This window comes from Arabidopsis lyrata (assembly GCF_000004255.2).
Source record: "Arabidopsis lyrata subsp. lyrata unplaced genomic scaffold ARALYscaffold_2, whole genome shotgun sequence".
In the NCBI taxonomy this organism is placed as follows: domain Eukaryota; kingdom Viridiplantae; phylum Streptophyta; class Magnoliopsida; order Brassicales; family Brassicaceae; genus Arabidopsis; species Arabidopsis lyrata.
The window spans coordinates 13811570-13839107 of NW_003302554.1; the positions used below are offsets into that span (position 1 = coordinate 13811570).

Below are 27538 nucleotides of genomic sequence, written 5' to 3' on the forward strand. Positions count from 1 at the left end.
CAGTGGCAGGTCGACATGCGTGAATCCATCATCTTGGCTTTCTTGTACTGCAATCTCCTTCCCTTTACTTTGTTGTGCCACGACCATATCTCTGTCCGCCACCGCCTTTGGGCATGCATGGACTAGATGGCCATACAAACCACACTGAGAACAGATCTTTTGTAACCCTTCATACGCCACATAGTATCTCTCGCCATTGATTACCACCGATCCTTTTAAAGGTTTGGCTAAATTCACCTCCACGCAAACTCTCGCGAATCTAGCTCTTTCAAAATTTAAAGTAGTTAAATCCACTCTCAGAGGCTTCCCCAAACCCTTCGTGATGCCCATAAGAATTAATTTATGATAGTAGTTCACTGGGATGTTAGTCAAACGCACCCACACCGGCGTTGTAACGATATCATCCCGTAGCGGATCGAAGGAGGCTGACCAATCTTGCACCATAAGATAATTCCCAAACACTCTCCATGGACCTCCTGTCAGTGCCATCATGTGTTCCTCCTCCAACTCGAAGCGAATCATGTAGAACTGACGAGGCAGATCCATGACATACATTGCACCTTTCGGCTTCCACAACTCCCGCAGCTTCCGATTCAACACCGAGATCGGAATCTGACTTCCCAACACCTTTACTATCATACAATTTTTTCACAAACCATTCATTGCCTCCAGAACCTCCTCCCCGATTGTGATCTCCGGTTCACCATCTTCTCCATTCGGGAACTCCAACTGCAGCCTCGATCTGACAAACTCATCATCCAACACGCTCTCTGGTGTTGGCATACCACCTCCCAAACCCCCTCGAGCTTTGGCCACCCACGACTGATTCCCATCCGGTGGATCCCCCGGCGGTCTCACTCTGTCCCCGATATCCGTCATGATAGCATCCTGCTCACCCGTCACCGTCGCCCGACAATCGCCCATTCTTTCTCTTGTTAACACAGTTAACACATATCAATCGTAGATATGGTTCTAACAAACCAATATTTGACAATAAAATTGTTTTCTATTAAAATGCTTAGGGGTGTCAAAATGGGTAACCCGACCCGACCCGACCCAAATCCATATGGGTTCGAGTGTTTAATGGTTCGACCCGACCCATATATTTATATGGGTTGAATTTACATACCCAAACCCATTATTGTAGAAATCCATTGGCTTAATGGGTTATATGAGTACTCATATATATGTATAATAAAATATATAAATAATAAAAATCAAAAAAAAATAACATCAAATTGTAAACCAATAAAAGTTTTTAAATAATAAATTTAAAAAATCTAGTTATTTTACTTTTTACTTTTATTTTACATATATTTTACATATATTTTACTTTTTACTTTTAATAATAAATAAATTAAAATAATATTATACATATATTTTACTTTTTACTTTTATTTTTAGGTAAAATGTAAACTTTAATAGTTATTTTATATATTTTACATATATAGTTGTAAAGAAAAGAAGATATTTTACATATATTTATATAAATTTTACATAATATATCAATATAGATATATATAAATTTTACTTTTTAGTTTTGGTTATGAAACTCATGGGTAACCCATGACTCTAATGGGTTTTACCCATTAAACCCATAACCCTAATAAGGTAACCCACTAAAACTCATTTATATATATGGGTAAAAAAATACTACCCAAACCCACTAAAATCATGGGCGGGTTCGGGTAACCCATGGGTATTAACCCATTTTGACACCCCTAAAAATGCTAAAGATTTATGGAAATTAAATCACATTTGTTTCCTAAATATAATGAACAATAATAATTCGACATTCAATCCCACCCAATGAATTAGAAATCTTGCATAACTAAATGATTTTAATTTTTTTTTCTATAACATCTATATGGCAGATTCTATAGATTTTCGACTCAAAGATTTTTTAAAGATATTTTATACTTGCTCATCAAGATTTTCTATACATATATTTCGGTTTAAACATATTTCCTTAACTACTTGCCGCATAAACCGGCTCTATTTCTTTTTAAAAATAAATTGCATTAATAATTAATACTTAAAATCAAAATGGCAGTATCGTTTTTTTTTTGGTAAGAGATATCTTCGGATCAAAAATAATTAATGTGAATACTAGGATTTACCCCGCGGTATACCGCGGGACCAACTTTTCTTTATACATTATAGTAATGTTAGATTTTTACAGATTTTAAATGAGTATTAAAATTATATGATTTATTTTTTTAATATTTTTATACATAACCCGTAGTACATGTAATTTCGTATTGTAATTATAAATTTAGAAGTTTCATAGGGCATTAACATTCTATTTAACTTATTCTCTATCGGATTAATGCTAATTCTTATCCGCTCTACTTATTGATCTGCGAGCTCTTAAAATTTTTGAAACAAACAAATATTAAAAATCTTCAATTTAAGTTATAATACATGTTTTGATAGATTAACCCGCAAAAATATAATCGTACTAATGTCAGCTATAATACATGTTTTGATAGATTAAACCGCAAAAATACATGTTTTGGGTAATTATAGTTTTTATTTGCTAAATATTCTTGATTTATGTTATAAAATATGATTATTTGTAGATTTAGCATTAAAGCAATAGAAACAAATTAGAGAATCTGAAGTTTACGGAAAATAAAAAATTCCAGAATCTGAAAAAATCTTTCCAAAAACAATTTTAAGGTGTTTAAACCGAAATTCATTAATTAATTAATGTATTACCAATAAATGCCAATGGCATTCCATTGTAAATACTTCTCAACTTCAGGATTTATTTGCTAAATGTACTTCAAAAATGTATATATAGATATTAGTTACGAATTACGATTAAGTAGTTATTTAAATTTATTTTGAAATCCTAATTAGTTGTTAGTTAAGGAAATGTTAATATTAACTAATTAGTTGTTTGATATTCACATTTTTCTTTTTATTTGCAATAAATTTGGATTAGGTTTTTGATATTGTTATGCAAGTTAATTAAAATATCTTGAAGATCTTCTCTATAAAGTGCAATGTGAGAATGAGAATATTTCTGTAAGATTTCAATATTAATTTTCAAGATTCAAAATACAATAACATACCTTCAGTATATAAATACAAGCGTTCACATAGAAAAAACACCTCATTTGTTTTTAGTTTTTTTCTTCTTTTCAATTCTCTACAACTAGAAAATTCTAGATTTCTTCACAATATGTATCACTAATATATATTTTGTATTGTTTTTTGCAGTTCAATTGTAAGCGGCCATTCATGGCAAATAAGAGTGGGATCAGTGCATCGAAAAGTATGTTTTCTTTTTCGTTTTTGTTTATGGTCAAACTGGGTTTTAGATTCATCATATGTAAATAATCTCATAATTAAACTTTACTAAAATCTTGCTAATCTCTACCTATTTTTAGTTGTGCTACAGATTTCTTAACGAGCTAAACTAAAAAAGACTATCATCTTCGTCATGAACATCGTGGTGACGATTAACATTTCAATAAGTACTTGATTTTCTTAATCTAATTTTTAACACTTTTTTTGGGCATTCAAAACTACTCTTATTATTTTTTTTCATTTTTAGTTTATTTTTAAATAAATAACGTTATTTTAAAAATATTTGTTCTACCGAGATCTTTGGAAAACTCCATCGGGAGATCTCTGTATACGGAGTCCGAAAGCAATTTAGAAGAATTAGATTTCTAAAATATAGGTAAAAAATATTTCATAAAATCAAAGGTTTGTTCTTATGGTTTTAATGTTTTATCATTAGATATGTTTTTTTTAATGTCCAATTTTTTTTTTTTGGGAGGTGCGAAGAATAATGAATTTTGTTATTTTAAAAAAATCTTATAAACAATTTTTAATAAATACGATTTTTATAAGGTGGAAGTTTTGTTATTATTTGCATAATATATGTTTTTTTTAATTTTCATGTTTAATGTTTTCTATGTATGCTTTTCTTTCTGATTTTGATTTCAACAAATATAATATCTAAGATCTTTAATAAATTTTCTTTAATTTCTTGCAGGAAAAGAAAAATATGTAGGATCTTCCCGTTTTGATTAGTTCTCATCTTCCAAGTTTTTAAAAACATTAACATTAGAGCAACTGATGTCAAGAATGGATCGAAAAAGACAGAAAAATTAATAAAAGATCATTGTATGGTTTTATTATACTATATGTATTTTTACTTCTAACAATTTAACCTCAACAAATGATAAGTCTTAGGTTGACTAAAAAGGATGTGTCATGTTACATATATAGAGAAATGAAGTTACATACAAGTATACAACTATACAAGTTTATTCGAATATTGACTAAATCAAATTTAATTCTATGATTCATATTTATCAACGATGTTAACTTTGCGATAGTAAAACTAAATTTGTGAAATACCGATTTAGTATTTTATTATATGCACAATATTAAAGTAAATATAACAATACTATATGTAAAACAAAATATTAACCTACGGGTCTAAACTTATACTGAAAATGATCAAATCAAATAAAATTATAAATATCTTTATATTGTTTTACAAAACTAAACAAATCTAAAAATTTTATGTTTTATCCAATATAATATATTTTTTAGTAAATTATATTAAACATGAAAAAAACATAAACTTGCAGTACACCGCGGGTCAAATTCCAAATACACATTTTATTTTTTTGTTACGTAACAACATTCATATACAATATCTATATATTTATTTAAATAAAAAATATCATATATGTTAAAGAAAAGCCTTAAAATAAAAATACAAAAATCTATTTAACAAAAATATAGGCCCGCGGTGTACCGCGGGTTAACATCTAGTCTCTTGTTAAATTTCTAGTGCTATTAAAACAAAATATAAAGAAAATTAATTTTACGGAGTTTAAATGCGATTTATACATCTACAATATCATCTATATATTAATGTTTGCTATACACATTTCTTTCTTAATATGTGTAAGTGTAACATCCAATAATGCATATAGAGGATGAGTTATACCATGTCTGGTGTTCAAAAAAAACATTATACCATGTCTATGTATATTTTTATTTTATTTTAGATAACTGAATAAATCACAGAATCTACATTAACCTTTAAACACGTAAATATCAATCATCTTTTGCTATCTAAAACATTTACAATAAAAAAAAATATAATGCATATGACTAATTTTAAAGCACTTGATAGTTGATACTCCGTTATTTGGACGAAGCCGAGTAATCTTATGGTGAGCATGACAGCCAAAACATTTTATTCACTGGTTTTTTTTGACATAATTTAAAAGGGAAAATCACATTTTTAACTTTCAAAATATCATTAGGTAGCACTTTAAACCTCTAAAGACTTTCTCTAACACTATAAACCACTAAAATAATTTTACTAACACTTTAAACTTCTAAACTAGTTTATCTGTTTGCACCGCCATAAAAAATAACAAAAAATTAATTTATGTTTGTGTAATATTAATTTATTTAGTTTTTTTAATTAATTTTACTATTTATAACAATTTTACGATTAAAAAAAGTAAAAAGTAAAAAAAAAAACTTCATCATCTTCGACTACTCACCGTTAGGCCACAAAATTTTCAGATTTTTATTCAGTTTATTATATGTTTTCACCATCTGTTTATTGCAATTAGTATTATGAGATCCCAATTTATCCACCGTAGAGAGTGAAAATGTTTTTGGATCAATCTCCCAATAGATTCTCCGATACGGAGAATACTTCGTTTTCTGGCTAAGATTCGACATTCTTTGGTTTTTTTTACTCTATTTTAAGCTTCTCTCGTACCTTAGATTCTACATTAGTATATATTTGGTTTATATTATTCTACTTTAAAAAAATTTTGTGCTTTAGTTTCTAGTTTCAGAATTTTATCATAAAATTTCATAGTCGGACGGTGAGTGAAAGAGGAAAATGAATTTTTTTTGTTTCTTAAGATTTTTCTTAATTGTAATAAATAATAAAATTAAATTAAATTTAAATTAAATTAAATAACTTGTATTAAATAAATATGAGTTAATTTTTCCATCATTTTTTTTGGCGGTGTAAACAAAAAAGCTAGTTTGGAGGTTTAAAATGTTAGTAAAATTATCTTTGTAGTTTATATTGTTAGTGAAATTCTTTCAAGGTTTAAAGTGTTATGCAGTGATACTTTGAGGGTTAAAAATGTGATTTTCCCTAATTTAAAACATATGAATTTTGTTTTTAATGGGATACAAACCTAGAAAAAATATTACGAATCTACGCCATATCTTTTGAGCCATCGTTCCATCAACTACTAAACACATACGTTTGGGTGCTTATATTTTTTTATACTAGGTAAATTCCCACATTATGTGTGGGCTTATATTTAGATTTGATGTTTTACAGTATTATTTTTACTTTTTCATTCATTCTAAAAACGTGTAGATTTTTGAAATTATTTTTATATGAAATTAAAAAACTATTAAATTTTATATCGTATAATTAATAAATTTCATAAAATTCACAAGTCCAAATTATACATGAAAATAGAGTTCTTAAGTTTGTGAGAGAATTAAGAGAATTCAAAATAAACAAAGTTCATGAATGTGAGATACGTGCTTATATTATTGTCAATATTGCCATATGTCGAAGGATTTGTTTTTTTACTGGTGCGCTTTAGTTTGAGGTAAATCAACATCACAAGTTTTCTCTTTCACTAAAATAATTTGAACCTCATCTATAACCAGAAAAAAGAATAATATTGTTCATGGGTTGTGTTTCTATTAAACTTTCTGCTAACTTTGTCTCTAAACCCAAGAACTCAGCTTCATGTATGCAAGCCAATTCATGAAACTACTATTTGCCACATAGAACCAACAATCAATCACTTTGTTCAATTTAACTACAACATATATACATACAATTTTGTATTTTGTATGGATAAGAAGGTGTAAGAACAAAAATGAATGACGTTGTTTTTTTTTTTTGGTAAGGAATGAATGAACAACAAAAATGAACAACAATCTATTCATGTTTTCTTTTTTTCCTTATGCATTTTGTTCAGTTAAGTGCTAGAACAATATTAATGTACGTAAAATAGAGCTTACAAACTCCTTGATAAACTTACCTTCAACTATTTGGTGCATATAAAGCTAGCTATGAGGTAATGGAGTCTAAAAACTATTTTAGCTTTGAGAATGATGGCTTATGAAAAGTTGATATTTTAAAATGACAGAAGGAAAGTTTAAGGGTCATGATAATCTGAAATCTAAATGTTAAAAGTGCATTGATTAATGGAAGATAAATCTTAACTTTAAGTTTTGAGTTTAAATTCTATTTGCATATGTGATACTCTCTTAGATGCTAACGTGTTATACATATAGAAAAAATTGGCCAACTTTCATATAAATGATTTTATTGCATCATTTTATCATTAATTATTAACTCAATCATTTATGCATCAGTAAAATTTTAGTTAGTGATGTTGAAACAACTTATTTTAACTAGGAGTTGTCTCCTAGTGGTAAAGGGCCTCCAGCTAGGGATACCGCCAACTGGGTTCGATTCATGGCCATTGCAGAATTCACATGGCGGCTGCAGGCTTCCAGGACCACGTCAGCTTCGTTTGGATACGACGCTAGTCGGATCATTTTGGTGGGATCGGACACCTGGATTATAAAAAAATAAAAAATTAGTTAGTGATATTAACCAAACAAGTAAAAGTTGAATCATATCGTGAGCTGAGATAAAATATTCCAAAAATAGCATTGGACCGTGAAATTGGAATCTTGGGAAACCCCTCGATGACTAGAAATAATTTTGAATAAAAATGTTAAATATAAAATGGTCCTAAAGACAGAAAGTTGGTTAAAGGTCGTTAAAACCGGCTTCGGGCAGCTCTGATCTTGTTTAATTTTAATATTATCTTTACCAATTTGCCCTTGTTCCTACTTCTTACCATCACGCTAATGGTTATGAATATTTTTATAGACGGAGACAAATATGCGCAAAGAGTGGTTGTCTGATTTACATCAGAGTATCAGACTACGAAAATAACAGATGATAATGATAATATATGTATAAGAATATAAATTAATTATATATCTCGCGGAAAGAATTTAGTTCCTACTTCCTACATAGACTTATATGCAGTATTCTTTATGATTGTTGTCGTCATGACCGTTTATATATCTCGCGGAAAGAATTTAGTTCTTACTTCCTACATAGACTTATATGCAGTATTCTTTATGATTGTTGTCGTCATGACCGTTTACTTAACCGTGTAAGTGGCGATAATTCATCGACACAATTATCTGCAATCGTGTATGTAGTTAGTTCTATATTTTCTATTGTAAGCTCAAGCAATTCTAAACTCAATTTGATAATCGCTATTTCGTTATTATAGAAATACTCAAATTATATATTTATAGTGTTATCGAAAAATCTCGATATGCACATCAAATTCATGTCGAACATCCTGGTACTTTTTAATATGCATAGTATCCAAACTCTCTCCACGTTGATGATTTAGCTTAAACATACCACATGCTGAAGAATTGCTCACTTTTTTTTCTTTTACCATAACTGATATCGTGACCTATCTTCAAAATGCTTGGAAAAAAAACTTAAATAATTCCAAATAACTAATAAATATACAATGGTTTTTCTTATATATGATTTAATTTTTATGTATTTTTTTCTACTGCATGTAACCATTTTGAGAAGGAAGGTGAAGAAGTAATGATTAATTGGTGTTACACTAATCATTTGTAGATGAAATCATTATCAAACACTAATAAACAAATCAAAGAGGACAGATTCGTGTCAACTTTCTTCTGCTCTTCTATCAATACATGCTTACAACGTTAGCTTGAAACGGCGTCTGTCATCCACATGCGGGGCTATCTCTGTGTTTTCATTTTTTTATCTTTTACTTATTAATAGATTTTTGTTTTCTTTCTCTCAGAAAATATTACTACTAATTATTAAAAGATGATTATTTTGGAGAACTTGCAAACGGGACCGTCCATGATATTTTGTGGACCATGTTTTGAGCTGAAATTACGGAAACTTGGCCGTCGATTTCTGCCGTTGAAGTTCTTCACCTTATTAAATTTAATGTGCATTTATTTTCTCGATGCGCAAACTAAAAAATGTGATACTTAAAAAATCTATAATCTAACTAACCCTAATAAATACTTCTGCAGAAACACAGTAGAAGGTCCTTGTAAGTTAGATACTTCATCACCAAACACATGTAAATTTTTGTTTTGTCATTAAGTAATTCAATTTATGTACTTCCAGCGACATTTTTTCTCATAAACCAGACACGACTTCTTCATCAATCGTACATAGTTTTGATGATTTCCAAATAAATAATAAGATGGTTACGCATCGAAATATTAGATTGAGATAAACGAACGACAAATCTCTACGTGTCGTGATACATCGATCTCAAAGCAGACCACTATGACCCACTTGGATTTCAACTTGAATTTTCTTTGCTTTTCTTTTGAAAATTCAATTTCACACTCAGTAATAAAAACTTTCTACAGCCTCCATATTGACCTTAATCCATTAATTCTACTATACCAAATTCAAAACTTAGACTACCTATTTTGCAGACTAAAACTTTCCCCACTTTAAATTGTTTCTTGATTGACTAACTATATTTTCCCAAGGTAAAGTTGGTGTTTATGTGTGTTTGAAGGCGCCTGAAAAAAATAGAAACCACACGACCCGTCTTGTAGCTAACATGTGTCTTTGCCTCTTTGCTTTTTCATGCCATTAAATATTAAACCTTCAGCGGTTTTTGGTCCCCAACAATAAAAATATATTTATTTATTTTATTACTATATACTATAGTAGTTCATTAATATTACATTGAATAAACCTAATGTTTTTTAATATGAAAAACTAAAAAAATAAAATTGCATTCATAGTCTTGGACTCTTGGTCTTGTTTTAAAAAGAAGAAAAAAATGCATCCTAGTTGCATTAACAGTGGCAAAAACGTAAAATCACCACTAGCTAAGTTTTTCTATAAATTGAACCACTCGCCTCCTCTGTTTTTTCCAATTCTAAACCAAACAACATATTCTCACAATCATCTCTTCTTTTATTCTCTTTAAGAAAGGAAGAGAGATCAAAGCTTCCAAGTAATCATTTTCTTTCTCTCTCACATATACATTCACTAGTTTTAGCTTCACAAAATGTGATCTAACTTCATTTACCTATGTGCAGGTTTACACAAAACGAAAAAAGAACCATGGCTCTTGTCACCTTCTTGTTTATAGCTACCCTTGGAGCAATGACATCACATGTCAACGGCTACGCCGGAGGAGGTTGGGTCAACGCACACGCCACATTCTACGGTGGTGGTGATGCTTCCGGCACAATGGGTATATTTCCTTAAACCTTTTCTCTCACAAGACTATAAAGCTTTCAAGATTTTGCTTTTACCACAATTCTTAAGATATTCTATGAAATTTTGGATTGCAGGAGGTGCTTGTGGTTACGGAAACCTTTATAGCCAAGGCTATGGAACCAACACCGCAGCTCTAAGCACGGCTCTGTTCAACAATGGTTTAAGTTGTGGTGCTTGCTTCGAGATAAGATGCCAAAACGATGGAAAATGGTGTCTCCCTGGCTCAATTGTCGTCACAGCCACAAACTTTTGCCCGCCTAACAACGCGTTACCGAACAACGCAGGAGGTTGGTGTAACCCTCCTCAGCAACATTTTGATCTCTCTCAGCCCGTATTTCAACGTATCGCTCAATACAGAGCCGGCATTGTTCCCGTCGCTTACCGAAGGTAAAACCTAAAAAACAGAGCTGCTCTGTTTTTCTCCCAAAACAGAGTATAGTTAATTATTGGAATCTTACTCGGTTTTTTTTTTTTTTTTTGTTGTGGTGTGTTTAACAGAGTGCCATGCGTGAGAAGAGGAGGAATAAGGTTTACGATAAACGGACACTCTTACTTCAACTTAGTTCTTATTACTAACGTCGGAGGAGCCGGAGATGTTCACTCAGTGATGGTTAAGGGTTCAAGAACAGGATGGCAAGCTATGTCAAGAAACTGGGGACAGAACTGGCAGAGTAACTCTTACCTAAACGGACAATCTCTCTCATTCAAAGTCACCACAAGCGATGGTCGAACCATTGTCTCTAACAACGTCGCTAACGCAGGCTGGTCTTTTGGCCAGACCTTCACCGGAGCACAGTAAGAGTGATTCGGTGAAATCTCATCTCATTGAACGTGTGGTCTATGTAGTAGAAGCAGTAAGCAAAAAGCTTAGAGAGGGGGCATGATAGTAATTTGGTCCTTTCTTTCAATTGAAGTTTACCTAAAAGAAGTGGTGCTTCGAGTGCTTGATTTTGCACGAGGCCTTGATGGTGTCATCTTTTAGGAACCTTTTCTTATCTTTCTTCATTTTTATTGGTAAGGTTTTATGTTATACTGATGCAGAGGTGGTCTTAAGTTTAAGTACCACCCGCTAGTAGTAGTAGTAGTAGTCTCTCATGTACTCATTTGTATCCCTTCTCGAAGCGAGAGGGAGAGTTTTAGATTGTATTAAGCTCGTTAAAGTCATCATGTATGTTGTAAATTTTTCAATTTCTACAAGTAATGAATGTTGGGGATTTGTTATATATACTTTGTGTAATAAATTATCATCAAAAAAGAAATGAAAAAAATTTATCATCGTATAGAGCAGTGTTCTAAAATACGGTCTGTACGGCCGTATATATGGCGTATATACGTTGTACGGTGGGAAGCTGTACTGTATTATAACTATACAGTTGTTTAATACGATGAAAGCTATATGGTGCGCATATACGGCGATTATATGGCGTATATACGGTAAAATCCGCATATACGGCATTTTTTTTTTAAATACTCAAAACAAAAACTATGTCATTTTATTAATGTTTGGAAAAATGATTTAACAAAATTATTAGTTTGGCTCTCAAAAAATTAATCATAATAATAATTATAAAGTAACTTAATTATCATTCTTTTCCACTATTTTTATGCTTATTAGCTATTTAAAATTTTAAAAATATTTTGTAAAGTTGAAAATTTGAATTTTTTGTATTCATGTATACTATCATCATGTTACTATATTTATGTTTTATTATTATTCTATATATTTATATTTATTTAATAAAAAGTATCTACCGTATAGTCTCCGCATAAACGGCCGTATATACATCTATACGCTATACGGTGCTCCACCGTACGCCTAGCGTATAGCGTATTTTAGAACACTGGTATAGAGTCAGAAACAAGATCGGCATGTATTTGTTTACTTTTGTTTCACTTCCGGCTTATATTCCTAATTCACATAAATAGCATTGAAAAAGCATATATTTCTTTTTGTTAAGAAATTAGAAATTGTGATGTGATTAACTTAGAATTCTAAAAAGTTAACAAAAGAAATACTTGTAGAACGAGAAATTATCTTCCAAAAGTAGTAGTTTTACTTGTATTTGAATTTGCTTGCATGTGAAGAGATTTGGTTATTTGATGATCTTAACTATATGGTATTATATGGTGAATTATATTAAGAAATGTTTTCGTGAAAAATTATTTGAAACACATAGTCACATGTATGATGTATATGAAAGCCTAGTTGTAACCGCCCGCCCACTCTTTTCCAAACGTAATAGATTCGTTTAGAAGTTATAACTAAAAAGACATAAATGCATCTTTTTTTATAGACACGACAATATTAGCAATTTATTCGTCACCCATCTGCATGTAAATATATAATGGTCGCGTGTATTGACAAGTTATTATTGTCAAAATATATTTTGCATATGAACAAATGTATTACATAGCATTCACATCTTTCTCTCTTTGATTAATTTGTTAATATATAAGAGACTCAGACTACAAACAAGAGAATATCAATGAAAAATGTGACTAAACTAAAAAAAAAACATAATGTAGTTTCTGGACAGGTTATTTTGGCCAGCAAATCTGCATAACGTAGTTTGTAAACAAAATAAATTCAGCATTTTGCGGGAAAAAATCCAACTGACTTGAAAGAATAAAAATCAGCCATAAGAAAAAATAATAATAATTTAACTATACTGCAAATAGCATGTAGTGACAAAAAGAAAACAAAAAAGAAGAATGACGTGCACGTAGTAGTAACAGTACTCACGAGTGATACAGAATAACCGAAGCCATGTGCTTTTTCTGACAATATTTTGTTCTAACTACCCACATGAGTCCTATGGGTCCCGCATCTCGAATCGCTAACCAACATATTTAACATCGTCTCTTTTTTCAATGGGCCTTATTAAGCCCGTTAAAATCTAGCCCATTCTCTCATTTTAAGCATTCAGTGAGCACTCTTCCTTTATGAGAGACTCAACTCCAAACTATTATTGGGAAACTGCATGAACACTTTCGAAATGACTATTATTCAGTTTTCTCTGTTTACTACACTACTATCATTTGATTCGACATTTTTCTACTCAACTCATTTTATGTTATTTTATAGTACATCTTGACATAGTATGAATGTATGATGACTCCGAATTATGACATACCATAATATTAGTTAATAATTATTGATGGAATTTTATTGTTTGTGTTTGGATTCATGGTTTAGAGTCCCAAGTTTAGTTTTGAAATTATATATGACATGTACTATGTTACACACAATTCAGAGTTGTAGGTAGATATATATGGTTTGTTTTTCTGTTTGAGTTCATGTTTTAGAGTATAGATTTTAGCTTTGAAATTATCATCATTATGTATAATAATAGCATTACTATTTCTCAATTATGTTTTTAGACTCTAAACACGAATAGCAATGCATATAATCATTTAGATTCATGTTTTTACTATAAAAACTCCGCAAAATTTTTAAAAATTAAGTAAATTTTCTCTTTTATATATAATAATAGGCCAAAAAAATTTTTTTTGCCCTAAAACTCTCAAATATATTGAGTTGGGGCTGAAAATAGAGAGTTACAGAGTAGTGGAATGACATTGGAGAAAGAGTACTTGAACTTGTGACATGTTATGACATATTTTGATAGCATGTCATCATCAGCGATGTTGTTTTGATGTTTTGACAAGTTTTGGTAACATGTCATCACGAAAATAGAGAAAAACAAAAGCTTTTATGGAGATGTCGTGAGTTACAAACAACTTAAAATAGTCTCATATATTGTAGTATGTGTCCCTGTAACTTATCAATCCTAGCTTCTTCCGCATTTTTGACTGATCGATACAAAGACAAGGCGCGTTTTCGGATCAATGCCTCTGTGTTTTTTCCGGAGCTACTTCTCAGTTTGGCTGTTGCATATTAAATGTGTTCAGAAACAGTCAACATAACAAGACCTGTAATAACAGAGTTTTGAAGCAAATGAATGATGATCAAATCGTTGTTTACCCAAAAATATAGAGGATCATCGAAGACCGCAACATAAGGTAATGTTTCAGAAGAAGCGCAGTTGTTTTTTCCTCCGAACTGAGGCTTATAAGAAGCTTCCAAGATCTGGCTAACGTAGTAATCCGCGGGACTTCCTAATAGATTCCACTCAGCTAGTTGCTGAAGCTTTTGATCATTTAGGAAACTGAGATTGCTAATTTGTTGGTTTGGATCAGCTGCTGTCCCGGGAATACTGCCGGTTTGTAATTTTGGAGTTGAGAGATCTGAGCTTTTACTAAAGAAGAGTCCTGAGTAATTTCCAAGAGATGAACTTGCAGAACACTTTATGTCCCTGTACATCTGATGAAGCTGCATATTAGGGTCTTCTTCTTTTGGAGGAACATTCATGTTTTCATCGGTACGAACCCATGAGAAATTCTCAAGCTGTTGCTCCATCTCCATTCCGAAATCTATATCTATTTCAGTCTGCAACTGCATAAACACAATGTTCTGGTTTAGTTTTATAAACATCCCCAAACATCATTAATATCCAAACTGATGAATCTTTACCTGGTTTTTGCATTTGGAGGACATAAGTTGTCGATGCTGATGTCTCGGCATGCTCGCCTATAAGGAGTAATAAGATGCATAAGTTTTGTAAAATGAGACCTTAACTCATTATTTGGGAGATATATTATACCTTACGACCATAGATTTGAGCCAGAGATTGTCTTAATGAATGTTCTAGTTGCTGCAAATCATCTACACTGTCGATATTTTCTACATCGGTCCAGTAGCTATCTCGTAAAACCATGTTGTAACTCACAAATTAGAATAGCAAAACCAAAAGGAACATCTAAATGAAAGTATATAGAAGATCTTCTCACCTTAGTCGTGTGTGTATATCTGATAATTGTGTTTGCAGAAACCTGATTTTTTCGCTAAGCACCTGAAAGTTCCCGTGTCGCGAAACAAATTTAGGAGATACTTCAGCCTTATCATTAACATCATACTAGTAGTAGAGCATACCTCAACTGTTGGTGTACTGTGAAAGATAACAAAAACGAGTCACATTAGTAGTAATACACAACAAAACTAAACAAGAACAAACAGAGAAAGAGTTCACAAAGAATCTCATATTCTTGAGATATAAAATATACACACCTTCTGTCTAGAAACTTTGATATATCTATATCGTGGTTAACTTTCATGAATATTTTCCTCAAGGCCTGAGATATTGTGAAAAAAACTAGTGTTAATGATAGTTTAGGAGATGGAAGCTGGAGAAGAGAGACTAAACAAAGCCAAGAACCACTACTTACTTCAAGGTTTTCCAATTTCCTGTTCAAACGTAGACAAAATCAAAGAGGCGTGTTCAGTGTAATGTTAACGCAGAAACATTCTAGATTCTAGAAATGTGTAAAGTGAAGAGAAGAGAAACCTCTTTGCCCTTTCTTGAGGACTGAGTTGAGCAAACTTAGCAATGACTTCTCCAATGCTAAACAAAACACAAAAAAAACAGAACATCAAACTAAACAGAACGATGTGAAAGATACTTTGGTATTAAAAAAAAGTGTGTTCAGACCTGTGTTTGCCTATGCAAACTGAAGCCTTCCCCATGGGAGAAAACATGAGAAGCACAACATCGATGTCGCATAAGATCGATAACTCCTTAGCCTTTTTCATGATCCCATGTCTCCTTTTCGCATACGTACATTGACGTCCATTCATGTTTTGTAGTTTCTTTATCTTTAGCTTCACTCTACCCATCCTGCATAACTTATGACTCAGATGCGGAACCTAAAAAAGAAAAAAAAAAACTTTCCTTTTGAAGAAGAAAGAAAAAAAAAAACAGAGCTTTTGGAGACGAAGAAAGATCGTGAAGGAGAGAGAATAAATAGGTATTGACTGGGAGACCAATAAAATCGGAAATTAGGGTTTGAAGCTAGAGACTAGGGAATTTGTGATCGTTCCCATTAATTTTCCTCTGTTATTACTTCACAGAACAGAAACAACGACTTACCCGCTTTTCTTTTTATTGGACCACTCATTTTGGCTAACCACCAAAGTAAATCAGTTACTAGTAGCTACTAACCGACGTGTCACGTGTCAATCTCATAGGGTTTCAAATCTTAGGAATGTGGCACTTAGATCTGACGAGGGTGGTGCCGTAACGGCGAAGTAAGCACCTTGCGGTTGAGAATCGCACGGTCTACACGTGTTGATTAGTTTAGACAAACCCTTGTTTCTTTTGTTACATTTTTCACATGTGTTTTTTCTTTCTTGAACCATCTATGTTTTGTTTGTACATGCTTATTCATATGTTTTGATGATTTCAGATTTTGGCAAAAGATTTTTTTAAAAAAGAAAAGAAATTGGTTCGTACTTTTAAAAAGTGTTATTAGAAACTAGATTTATATTGTTGATGAGGGATTAAGCCTGTATTAGTCAACCAAGACACTGAATCCGACTTAACTTTGGTTGATCTCTCACTGTAGAGACATGTTTAATGATTCCGGTTTGAATACCAACCGTTACAAAATTTGAAACAGTGAAAGAACAATAAGAGAGAAGAAGGAAACTGTGTTACAAACATATATACAGTACAATCATGTCATTATATAGAACCTTCGACGTGAGTGTCGTCCTCCAAGAGTGGGCGTATCCCGCATTTACCTATCTCCCATATGCTACTGTGGGTTCCGAACTTTAAGAAAATCTCTCTGGATTCCACATTTTTAACTTCCATTTCGAATATGTACAGATGCTCCGTTAAATATGGACTTCGATATTTGGTTTCAAATCCATACTCGCGACCACTCTGTTTGTCTACGATGGTAAGATATACTGACCCCCATTCCGCGTAATCAGCTTCATCACCCTTGTAAACCAGCAAGATGCAAGCCTTAAATCTAAAAGATGTAGGAAGACGCCTCTGATTAAACTTCACTGCCACAGAACCTCCAGTAGTAGCTCGGTAAGCGAAGAACGCAGGAATTTCTCTACCTGGCAAGATCGCGTAACTACTTGTCGATGTCTGGATGATGATGTCTCTCCCTTTTTCATTCAGTTTCCAGCAGTCAATAAATTTGAGACAAACTTTGGGATTAGGAAAGGAGCAAGCAAGTGTCTCCAAGGACTCACATGATTCTGCATTTAAAATTGATAAGGAATTTGGAAGCTGCGGGAGTGATACCAACTTCGTGCATTTGTTGAGTACAAGTTGACGTAAACGAGACATTCCATTGACCCATCCAGGAACTTCTTCTATTTCTGTATCGTTTAACTCCAGTTCTGTGATGATGTCAAGAGCATGTGGGAATTCTTCAAGTTCTTCGCAATATGTTATACGCAAGTCATGAAGTCGAGACCATGACTTTATCGACAAAGGAAATGCTTTTATCAAAGTTCCACAGAGCATAAGGCTTTCAATGTTTGTAGAAATCTCAGGAAAACTTTTCAATTGCGAGCAACCAGTGACATCAAGTTCTTCTAGAGAATCCAAGGTTATGTTGATGGGAAGAACCTTTACCTTTGAGCATCCTTGCAAACACAACGTCTTCAACATACGGAGGTTTCCAATAGATGAAGGAAGATCCACTAGGTTTCCAATAGATAATTCCTGGAGATTAATTATATTTCCAACAGAGGAGGGAAGCTCCACCAGGCTTGAGCAATATGTTAGATTTAAGCTTTGGATATTAGTAGCATTTCCAATATATATAGTAAGGAAGCTCTATCAAACTTGAGCATCCCATGAGATTCAGTTGTACGAGATTAGTGGCCTTTGAGAGATTAGGAAGCTCCTTCAAATTTTCTGAATAGCGTAAATCCATCACCTTGAGATTGATAAGCCGCTGCTGTAATGGCAAACAAAAAAAAAGAGCATACGAGAACGAGTTTCGTAGTGAAAGAATTTAAAGGCTAAGATCACTCTTTTATCTTTGTTTTTGAAACTAACAATTTTGTACAAAAATAATCTCATAGGTATAAAAATAAAAATAAAATATAACTCATAAAAGAATGGTTAATGCTTACTTGATTTTCTTCCCACAGTTTCTCGAGCTTGCTGCCTTTCAATAATATCTTGACAAGGAACTCCGGATTAAACTTAGAAGGCAAACATGACATTGGATAATCATCCCATTCTAGAATTCTAAGATTTGGAGGTAGATTGTTTAGAACTTGTGGTAAGTGCCATCTTCCTTTAAAGATTCTCAAAAATTGAAGATTAGACATTTTTTCAAAAGCTCTCTCACTTATATTTAGTTTGTCTATGTTCTCATAAACTTCCAAACTTATGCCTACAACACTTTCACTACCCTGAAAAAGTTCACACAAACATAAAAGTAGAGATGGTCAGTAATCACATGTAGTCTAGGGAGTAAAGGAATTGAAGGATAAATGACAAAACTTACTGTATGATCAGTGAGTACTTCACAAACATCCCTAGGATCAACTAAAAATTGACGTTTCCCAGGCTCATTGGATTGCTTACGCACAATTTCTCTACCCAATTGAACTAGTAGATTATGCATCGGTTGATATCTCTCCTCGGATATGAGAGATCTTTGAACTAAAACCCGAAACCCTTGCTGCACGTTCGAGAAATTATTTTTAAAAGTATCCTCAAAGGTATGATCAATGCTTTCATCGTTGAAAAAGCAGGCTATATAGAGAAATAAATCTTTGTCTTCGTCGTCCAAGGCATCATAACTATACTTTAAAATGCTCCATATATCTCCGTTAAGGCGAACCCTTAACCTTGGTAGTTCCGCTTTCCACTCTTCCTTGGACATTCCTTTTAAACGAGAACCCATAACCCTAAGTCCCAAAGGGAGCCTACCAGCAAGTCTTGTCACTTTCCAAGCAAGATCCTCGAAACCATCAACCTTTTGGAAATTTCAGTGACAATTTAATTTCTTTCACCATGGCAGCTTCATTTTCCCTACCAAAAAAACAGAGAGATTAATACATTTAGTTTGATATATTGAAAGATTAAGAGCAAAGTAGACGAACCAGTCTCTTGAATCGTAACCAGCAATTGTAGCCACTTCCTCAAAAGCTTGTCTCCATCTCCAAATCTCCTCCTTTGTTCTACCCTTACAAGTTTTCTGAAAGACAGCTCCAAATTCTCCGGTCAGCTTCTTAACATGGGATGGATCAACTTCATAGAAAACTACAAACACTGTTAGACCAAACTTTTTCTTGCATTCCATAATCTCCACCAATTCGTCAAGACACCACTTTGAAGAAGCATAGTTCCTCGAGAGTAAGACAATCGCGATCTTAGATTCTCTAATGGCCTTAATGAGTTCAGGACCAATGGATTCTCCTCGCTTGATCTCATTATCAATGAACGGAATGATTCCTTTTCTTTGAAACTCCTGTTGAATGTAACTTAAAATTTTTCTGCGAACGTCTTCCCCACGGAAGCTCGCAAAGACATGGTGAGTCCCGGTGCAAGACAAAGAAGATGAAGGAGAAGTTGAAGAAGACAAAGAAGACGGAGGAGATGTTAAAGAAGACAACGTGGATGGAGGAGATGTAGAAGAAGAACCCCCATCTTTGTTTTCTTGATAGATCCGGAACTTTATAAGAAAGATGAAGAAGCTTATTGCAGCAACAAGAATGGTAAGGAAAAAAGAAGAATCCATTAGCATAAAGATTGAGGGATGATCAAGATCAACAAAGACTTTTACTCTGAAAAGTTATACGAAAGATTGAGAGAGGATCAAGATCAAGATCATTGACTCCGCAAAAGTCAATAGCAAGCTTCACGAATGTTTCTATGTGACATTGTCAATTACTCCATTTTGAAATAGTCTGACTAAATAATTGAATAATATCCAAAAAAAAACTAAAATAAAAAAACAAGTGTTTGTCATAGAATCTTGTTTCTCAGATTCTCTTCTTCGCTGTTATTTGAAAACTCTGTTTCATGCCGAGTCTATTCGGGAATCTTCGATGAGGATTTACGTCGGTTCTGTATTCTGTTGGTTGCAGAGCTGAAGGAACAGGGCCGAGGATGATGATAAACATTTTGGGCTTTTAATGTCTTTGTATGCCTTTAGGCCCAAAATAGCCCCATTTATACACTACGATTTGTTTATTCTATTTTTTTCATATGATTGGGTTTATGCCTTAATGGGCTTTGCTAGTGCGGACGTCATTATACTTATATGGATATCAGTAATTCACCGACCGTGAGCTAATAATAGTTTTTGAAAAAAAAGAAGAGAATTCCTTGAATAAATGAATGTCTCAAAGATTTGGTTTTTTTCGGTTTTACGATTAATTGGTTTTACAAAAACTAAAGTTATATAGATATCGTATGTAATTTACGGTTTGGTTATTTTGGTTTTACGGTTTATCAGTTTTATAAATAATGAAACCATATAAAAAACTATCTGCAATTCGGTTCGGTTCGATTTCAGATACTTTTTTTTATTTTAGTAAGATCTTATATCATCTGTTCCAAGAGCGATGGAATTCCATAAAAAAAGGGAGCCCGAGTCCGGTCAAGCTGATTAAGGGAGGCCCAGGTGGTCAAAAGACGGTCGGTTGCCCGAGTGAACGTCGAAGGTATGTACCAATTTTTTTTGTTTTTTTTTTTTTAATTTTGGTAGACTACGTTTCAAAATCTTGATTATTAATTTGAAATATGTCATGAGTTATTTAGAGTCAGTAACATAAGGTGAAAACTTTAAAATAAGGTTACAATCTTTAGCTGCCTTTACGTGACAACTCATATAGTATATATTTATAGTTCTATTATTGAATATATTGAATGAGGCCCCAACATCTAATCTATAGAGTTGATTGAAGGTACGGTTTTACATTTCTTGTTGGTTGTGAATCGTGTGATGATGGTTTGAGGAGAAAATGTTATATAACTTCCCAAAATAGAGCAACGGGGCTATGATATTTGAGAGATTGTTACTATTTGGTTAGCTTTCATGTCATGAGGATTTTGTTGACTCTAAGAACAGTGAGTCGTCTTCGTGTACATGTTGATGTCGTGTCATGTCCACATTTTAAAAAATTTCTTCTATTTCACTCTCTTGTTCATTTATGCGATTATCACTTGTTTTCCTGTTTTGATGTCCAAGCCCACCATGTTGTATAGTTTTTTTGGTCGGTTCGAAATCATCTTAAACGAAAACCATAGTTAAATCGAATCAAATAAAACGTACTAAAATCTATTTTAGCCAAAGCAAAACCAGTTAGTTGAAACTCAAACTTAAAATATAAAATCTTCTTAGAAAATCTAGTTAGAAAGTTGAAAAAAATGTAGGATGTGTCAATCATGTTCATTAGTTCATATGTCTTCACAAGAAACTTTTGTAACCTATGGAATTTCGGGAACTCTAAAACTAGTCTATGAAGTTTGTGGAAGTCCATAGATTTTTTTTTTTTTTTTTTGAGAGACTTTGTGCGTATATATTGAGACCCAAAGCTAGCCTATTAAACTAGCTATTGGCTATGTTGGCTATGTCACTATGTGCTCCGAAATGGTCGATGTATAATTGAGCAATGCGCGTATGTGTAGGTATAGTATAATGAGGAGCAGAGCATGCACGTGTTATTGAATTTGTGCAATATGGTACTCTAAAATTAGTTCGTGGGGTCGCATATTTGAAATTAAACCACAGTAGACTCGAAAAACATTTCCCTGTTGATATGAATTGGATCCTATGCATTCATTTCGGAATTCTCACTTTCCTCATTTTAAACTGAAAATTTTTAATTCTAATAATTCTATCTATCCCCTACAGTTATTGAAACTTCACCAACAAATTCCACACCTTATTTTAATGGCTTTCTATAAACGAAAACCTAAAACCCATAAAAACATTTTTTCAGTGAAAAGAACTTGTTAATTTGAATAAGCAGAGAAGGAAGTGTCGCCAGGTCGTGGATCATTGAAGGTATTCATCAAAATCATGAAGAAGAAAGTGTAGTCTGTCGTGGATCTACTAAGGGTCGGTAGAAATTGTCAGTTGTAGAATCGTCTATGTAACAGTTCTCATAATTGCAATTAATAATAAATCTAGACGACAAAAAAAAAAGAATAAGTAGATAACATATGTTTACAAAAAAAAAAAAAAGTAGATAACATATTTTAAAATAAAATCAAATGATAACAAAACAAAAGAGAATGTGCAATTGGGTTTTTCGGCTAATGGTTCGTGTCAATGAGTTGTTACTTGTTAGTAGTATCTTTGAAAAAGTAACGATCCATACTATAACATCTATTGTATGACACAAATTTAATGAAATTAAGAAAATATATATATATTCAAAGTTATTGACCAAAAAAGAAGAGCATAGGAAATGTTCTGAAATCTCTGCAGATGGACCGTACAAGTCTGCAACAAATACTCGGAATCTGAGATAATGTATTCTTGTGCCAATTGATATCTTTTTGGTCAAATAAATACGTATGCTTTATGCTTAAAGTCTCACCAAACCTAGGTATTTCTCTTGTATATATGGGCTGATATAGTGTAAATGCATTTTTAAAAATATAGTTGCATAACTAATTCATTAAAAAAAAAAAGACTTTACATTTTTTTAAAAAAAAATTGCATTGTAGTGTGATGAATATTCATATTGCGACGGAAATGCTAACGATAATAAGTCTAACCGATCCCTTATAAAATGATTTATAACAGCGACTTCTGCAACATATGGTTGAATAATTAATTTAAAAATCAGGAAATGGTACAATTGATATGGCAACAAGTAGTCAAGACTATATGAAAACCGGACTCATATTTGAAGATCATCACATTCACATTATGAAGAGACCGGCTATGTACGTAGGAAGAGAGGTTCATATAAACCATCAAAATTCGAGAGTGAGAGATATATGGGGATTGGTGAAAGGACATGTGAAGTGTGCGTGAGATGAATAATTGTTGTTAGAAAAGACGGAAGAGTCAAATCAAATGTATGCTTTGAGCCTTTTTGGCTGTTATAGTTGGGACTACTTCAGATGTTTGGTTTTTTTTTTTTTTTTTTTTTTTTCATCAACTACTTTAGATGTTTAGTTTCATCCTCATTATAGTATTTCCAATTTTTAGTAACAACCAACAACAGCAAAAACATTAATTGAAAGTAATATAATTCTGTAAATTGTAGACTTCTTTGTAAAGGAAAACAAAATGTCAACCAATTTATGATGGTTTAGTGGTTAAAAATGTTTATCGTTCTACTATTATTTTGATCATGACTGACCACTATGATCTATGAATGTATTAAATGACAAGAATACTTAACGCTTAATTAGATAAATTTCGGCTGAAATCGCCTGGTTATTTGACAAGAAAAAGATCATATTCATAGTTCAAAATTCAAAAAAGTAAACCACATTGGTTTACAGAAACTTTTTTTTTTATTTTGTTTGGCAAGCAATCGTACGTAGAATAATATGATGTTTTGTTTGGGGCAACAAAGAACAAAAGCAGTTGAACTAAAAAAAAAAAGATGTTTAACAACTTTTCATCTCTCTCCACTTTTCCAAACACATCTCCACTGCTCACAACGTAGGAAACGTGTTCCCTGTCCTTAACTCTTTCTCTGTCCTAATTTTTTTTTCCTTTCATCTCTAGACGTTTTCACATTTATGGTTTTTTCCGAAAAAAATAGTGACAATTATTGTGAAGATGTAAATTGGATTTTAGTGTAGATTATAGCTATTTGGTTATAACTTAAACCAGAGATAATAATACTATTTATATACAATATAATAAACCTAAATTAAATATCTAGAATGTAAAACTCATTGTTGAAAGTAATTTAGAATGCATAAATACAAATACATATATTTCAGCAGCTTTCAAATCAGTCCGTGACAGTCCATGAACCTTTTAACAGTTGTATAACAGCATTTTGTCAGAAAATAAGGTCACAACATATACATACACGCACATAGCTTAGAGCCATACGTAATAATATCACACAAATATCAATTATGATGTACAAAGTCATATTTAATATTTGCTCTTCTCCTCCAATGAGGATGGAGATGGTGCATGCTGACGTGTCGTCTCTCTCCATAACACCTTGCTTCCCGTCTTCTTTGTCTTCGTCCTCACATCATCACTAACCAACAACAACATTGTATCATGTCGGAAGATCAACACCGTTGGATGGATCAGATTGCTTCATCGGACTACTTCTCTTTAAACATCGACAACGATCAACATCTCCGTAGCTACTACACAAGTCATAGAGAAGAAGAGAGGAACCCTAATCAAAGTGATTACAGTAACTGCAACAAGAAAGATACAACAGTCTATGGAAGCTGTGGACACTCGTCAAAAGCTTCGGTGTCGAGAGGACATTGGAGACCAGCTGAAGATACCAAGCTCAAAGAACTAGTCGCTGTCTACGGCCCACAAAACTGGAACCTCATAGCTGAAAAGCTCCAAGGAAGATCCGGTACGTAAATTCTATCGCTTAGTTAAGCTTTTTCAAGATTCAGGTTCTTGAAATTTTGGGTGTTAATATTGAACAGGGAAAAGCTGTAGACTTCGATGGTTTAACCAACTAGACCCGAGGATAAATAGAAGAGCCTTTACAGAGGAAGAAGAAGAGAGGCTAATGCAAGCTCATAGGCTTTATGGTAACAAATGGGCGATGATAGCGAGGCTTTTCCCTGGGAGGACTGATAATTCTGTGAAGAACCATTGGCATGTTATAATGGCTCGCAAGTTTAGAGAGCAATCTTCTGCTTACCGTAGGAGGAAGACGATGCTTCCTCTTAAGCCACTCATTAACCCTAATCCTCACCTTTTCAATGCTTTTGACCCTACTAGGTTAGCTTTGACCCACCTTGTTAGTAATGACCAGAAGGAGCTTATGTTGCCAATTCCTTGCTTCCCAGGTTTGAGTTTGTTTGTTTGTTCTTTTTCCTTTCGGTTTAAAATTCCATATCATCATCTTTTAAATTTCTTCCATTTTTGTCTCGTTTAGGTTATGATCATGGAAATGAGATTCCGTTAATGGTGGATATGTTCCAAAACGAAATGATGGTCGGCGAATACATTGCATGGACACAAGAGTCAACTACATTCGATTTCTTAAAACAAACCGGGAAGAGTGAGATGTTTGAAAGAATGAATGAGGAGAAGAAACCACCATTTTTCGATTTTCTTGGGTTGGGGACGGTGTGATCATCATCATGAACAAGACTGGCTTGAGTTAGTTAACAAAAGTTATGAGATGATTTGAGTCCTTGTCGATGTAGTTATGTTGCGTTAATAATTGTAGATTAAATGTTGTTGTCCTTAGTCACATGCAACATTCCTTACCCCTTGTTAATTAGTACGTACATATATTACCACTCGTTGGTTAGAATCAATGCTTTCATTTATGTACATGCCAAATTGTCTCACCTTTACCAATTTTGATTCGAAGTATAAACATGTGTACCACTTTATAGTTCTAACTAACTCTTATCTTATATGAAAATGTCAGATTCCGTCATTAATATCCAAAATCGTGTAGAGTGAGAGTAACAACATGCTTCGTTTATGAAGAGGAAGGTGACATATGTTAAAGCAGGGACGATGATGTGGAAATAAGAAACGACAAAAAACGATAGAGAAGTCAAATTAAAAGGAATAATGTACTATTGTATTTATTTGGAGTATGCAGAAATTTAATAATAACATGCGATATTGATGAGGTTGCAAGATTCAGGCACAGATTCTGCAAAAGAAAGTCCAAACATCCACTCTTAAATATTCTCACACCCATTGCATTTTTTTTTTCTCTCCAAAGCAAAAAGCTTTTTTTCATTTCATTGCTCCTTACTTATGCGTCTCATCGACCTCATGTCACCCACATGGCCCCTTCTCCTAGTTATTATTTTTTGTAATAATCATTTGATTTATATCATGATACTATTTGTATACGTCATTGTAGTTTTAGTCCAGCTTAACTCATTTATATGATTAAATTGAAATAATTGATTGATTTATGAAATTAAGATTCGATTTTGTATTAGTTCCGTTTTTTCACTTAACACTTCCACTTGCTAATTAGTTAATTTAGGTTCTATGAGATCCACAAGAAACGGATAAAACTGTAAGCATTCCTAGCTAGTGCAATGTGCATCAGACAGGTTGGTGTTCGTTCCAGGACTTGTTGTAATTCATATTAGGCCAATTTCGACCACTTGAATCTATTGCTATTCCAGGCTTAGGCCCATTCTCAGGCCCAATTTCAGTTCTGTTTGGAAGTGTTTCAGTTTTTTTTTTTTTTTTTTTTTTTAAATACTTTGAATCATTGATAACCGAAGTGTTTCAATTTCTCGATCGAGAGTAGATAACATATTAGATGTCGATCGAATACTACCATTATAAGTCGCATGTGAATATCTCTATTTTGTTTCTGATTTAATAGATGTTCTTGAAACGAGAAATGAAAAGCAATAACGGATATATTGGTTGATTAAATCGAACCGTTGGAAACAGGATACGTGTTAAAGTAAATATCACACCAGGCCATAACCTCTAATAGCCAAAAGGACAACTAATAATAAAGGATAACATTCATGTTGACGTAGCTAATTCCTTATTAGTTAATGCAATAATTAAATATTCATAACTTTTCTTTTCTTTTTGATCAAAAAGAAAACAATTCTTCTGTTCGTTTCCTTTAAAAAGCTGAACTACTTTACGAGGAGAACATATACGTATCGGTCTCTACCAGTGGCGGACGTACGTTGGTGGTAGTGGTGTCATTTGACCCCAACAACTTTTGAATTTTAACATATTTGCTATTAAAAATTAAGAGTAAATTAGAAAATATTCTAAAATTCTTTATATTGACCCCATTAAAATTCTTAAATTCTTTATATTGACCCCATTAAAATATGTTTAAATTCCTCATTTTTTTTTTTGTATCATATATTGACCCCATTAGAAATTGATTCTAGATCCGCCACTCATCTCTACATAATTTGGTCCAGGTGAAAGCTGAGAGGCCTCCTACGAGGTCTACCTAACTTTATTCCTTCTTTTCACATTTAAGAAATATATTTCATAACTTTAGTCATATGAATATTTGTCATTGAGAGGATTACCTAAGGCTGCAACACAGATTAGGTTCTGTTTTCAAGCTTCATTTGTTAGGCCTTGGTCCTCCTAGTACTAGCTAGTTACTAGTTATTTTTTTATTTTCTG

At 32.8% G+C, this 27538-nt stretch overlaps 4 protein-coding genes and 1 long non-coding RNA gene across 5 annotated transcripts; 3 read left to right on the forward strand and 2 right to left on the reverse strand.

The window, feature by feature from the left end:
- Positions 1-3027: 3027 nt before the first annotated feature.
- On the forward strand, positions 3028-3449 carry LOC110230793. The gene is made up of 2 exons (XR_002333952.1): positions 3028-3283; positions 3410-3449. It is a non-coding gene; the product is annotated as an uncharacterized LOC110230793 (long non-coding RNA).
- Positions 3450-9925: 6476 nt separating this feature from the next.
- On the forward strand, positions 9926-11598 carry LOC9323306 (expansin-A1). Its single transcript, XM_021035583.1, has 4 exons — positions 9926-10106; positions 10192-10349; positions 10450-10762; positions 10874-11598. The coding sequence occupies exons 2-4, from the start codon at positions 10217-10219 to the stop codon at positions 11172-11174; spliced, it is 747 nt and encodes a 248-aa protein (XP_020891242.1). The 5' UTR covers positions 9926-10106; positions 10192-10216; the 3' UTR covers positions 11175-11598.
- Positions 11599-14106: 2508 nt separating this feature from the next.
- LOC9323307 (agamous-like MADS-box protein AGL30) lies at positions 14107-16549 on the reverse strand. The gene is made up of 10 exons (XM_021034262.1): positions 15925-16549; positions 15781-15837; positions 15662-15680; positions 15504-15568; positions 15369-15384; positions 15227-15288; positions 15040-15136; positions 14910-14966; positions 14361-14831; positions 14107-14263 (listed from the first exon to the last, which is right to left on the reverse strand). The coding sequence occupies exons 1-10, from the start codon at positions 16107-16109 to the stop codon at positions 14255-14257; spliced, it is 1038 nt and encodes a 345-aa protein (XP_020889921.1). The 5' UTR covers positions 16110-16549; the 3' UTR covers positions 14107-14254.
- Positions 16550-16751: 202 nt separating this feature from the next.
- LOC9324786 (probable disease resistance protein RPP1) lies at positions 16752-20244 on the reverse strand. Its single transcript, XM_021010076.1, is given in 5 exon segments — positions 16752-18063; positions 18065-18199; positions 18378-18662; positions 18758-19231; positions 19268-20244. Coding segments are annotated over 5 exon segments (2736 nt in total). The 5' UTR covers positions 20003-20244; the 3' UTR covers positions 16752-16956.
- A 4004-nt stretch (positions 20245-24248) lies between these two features.
- LOC9324787 (transcription factor MYB105) lies at positions 24249-25710 on the forward strand. The gene is given in 4 exon segments (XM_002887197.2): positions 24249-24449; positions 24451-24788; positions 24865-25233; positions 25323-25710. Coding segments are annotated over 4 exon segments (1038 nt in total). The 5' UTR covers positions 24249-24318; the 3' UTR covers positions 25523-25710.
- The last annotated feature ends 1828 nt before the right edge of the window (positions 25711-27538 follow it).

What these genes read in the sequence shown, in the direction of transcription:
- LOC9323306 (XM_021035583.1), top strand. Translation starts at nt 10,217, where the DNA reads ATGGCTCTTGTCACCTTCTTGTTTATAGCTACCCTTGGAGCAATGACA. An exon ending in TGATGCTTCCGGCACAATGG is followed by an intron (nt 10,350 to 10,449) that starts GTATATTTCCTT and finishes TTTGGATTGCAG; the next exon opens with GAGGTGCTTGTGGTTACGGA. An exon ending in GTTCCCGTCGCTTACCGAAG is followed by an intron (nt 10,763 to 10,873) that starts GTAAAACCTAAA and finishes TGTGTTTAACAG; the next exon opens with AGTGCCATGCGTGAGAAGAG.
- LOC9323307 (XM_021034262.1), bottom strand. Translation starts at nt 16,109, where the DNA reads ATGGGTAGAGTGAAGCTAAAGATAAAGAAACTACAAAACATGAATGGA. An exon ending in GATATACACACACGACTAAG is followed by an intron (nt 15,137 to 15,226) that starts GTGAGAAGATCT and finishes TTTACGAGATAG; the next exon opens with CTACTGGACCGATGTAGAAA. An exon ending in CTCAAATCTATGGTCGTAAG is followed by an intron (nt 14,967 to 15,039) that starts GTATAATATATC and finishes TACTCCTTATAG; the next exon opens with GCGAGCATGCCGAGACATCA.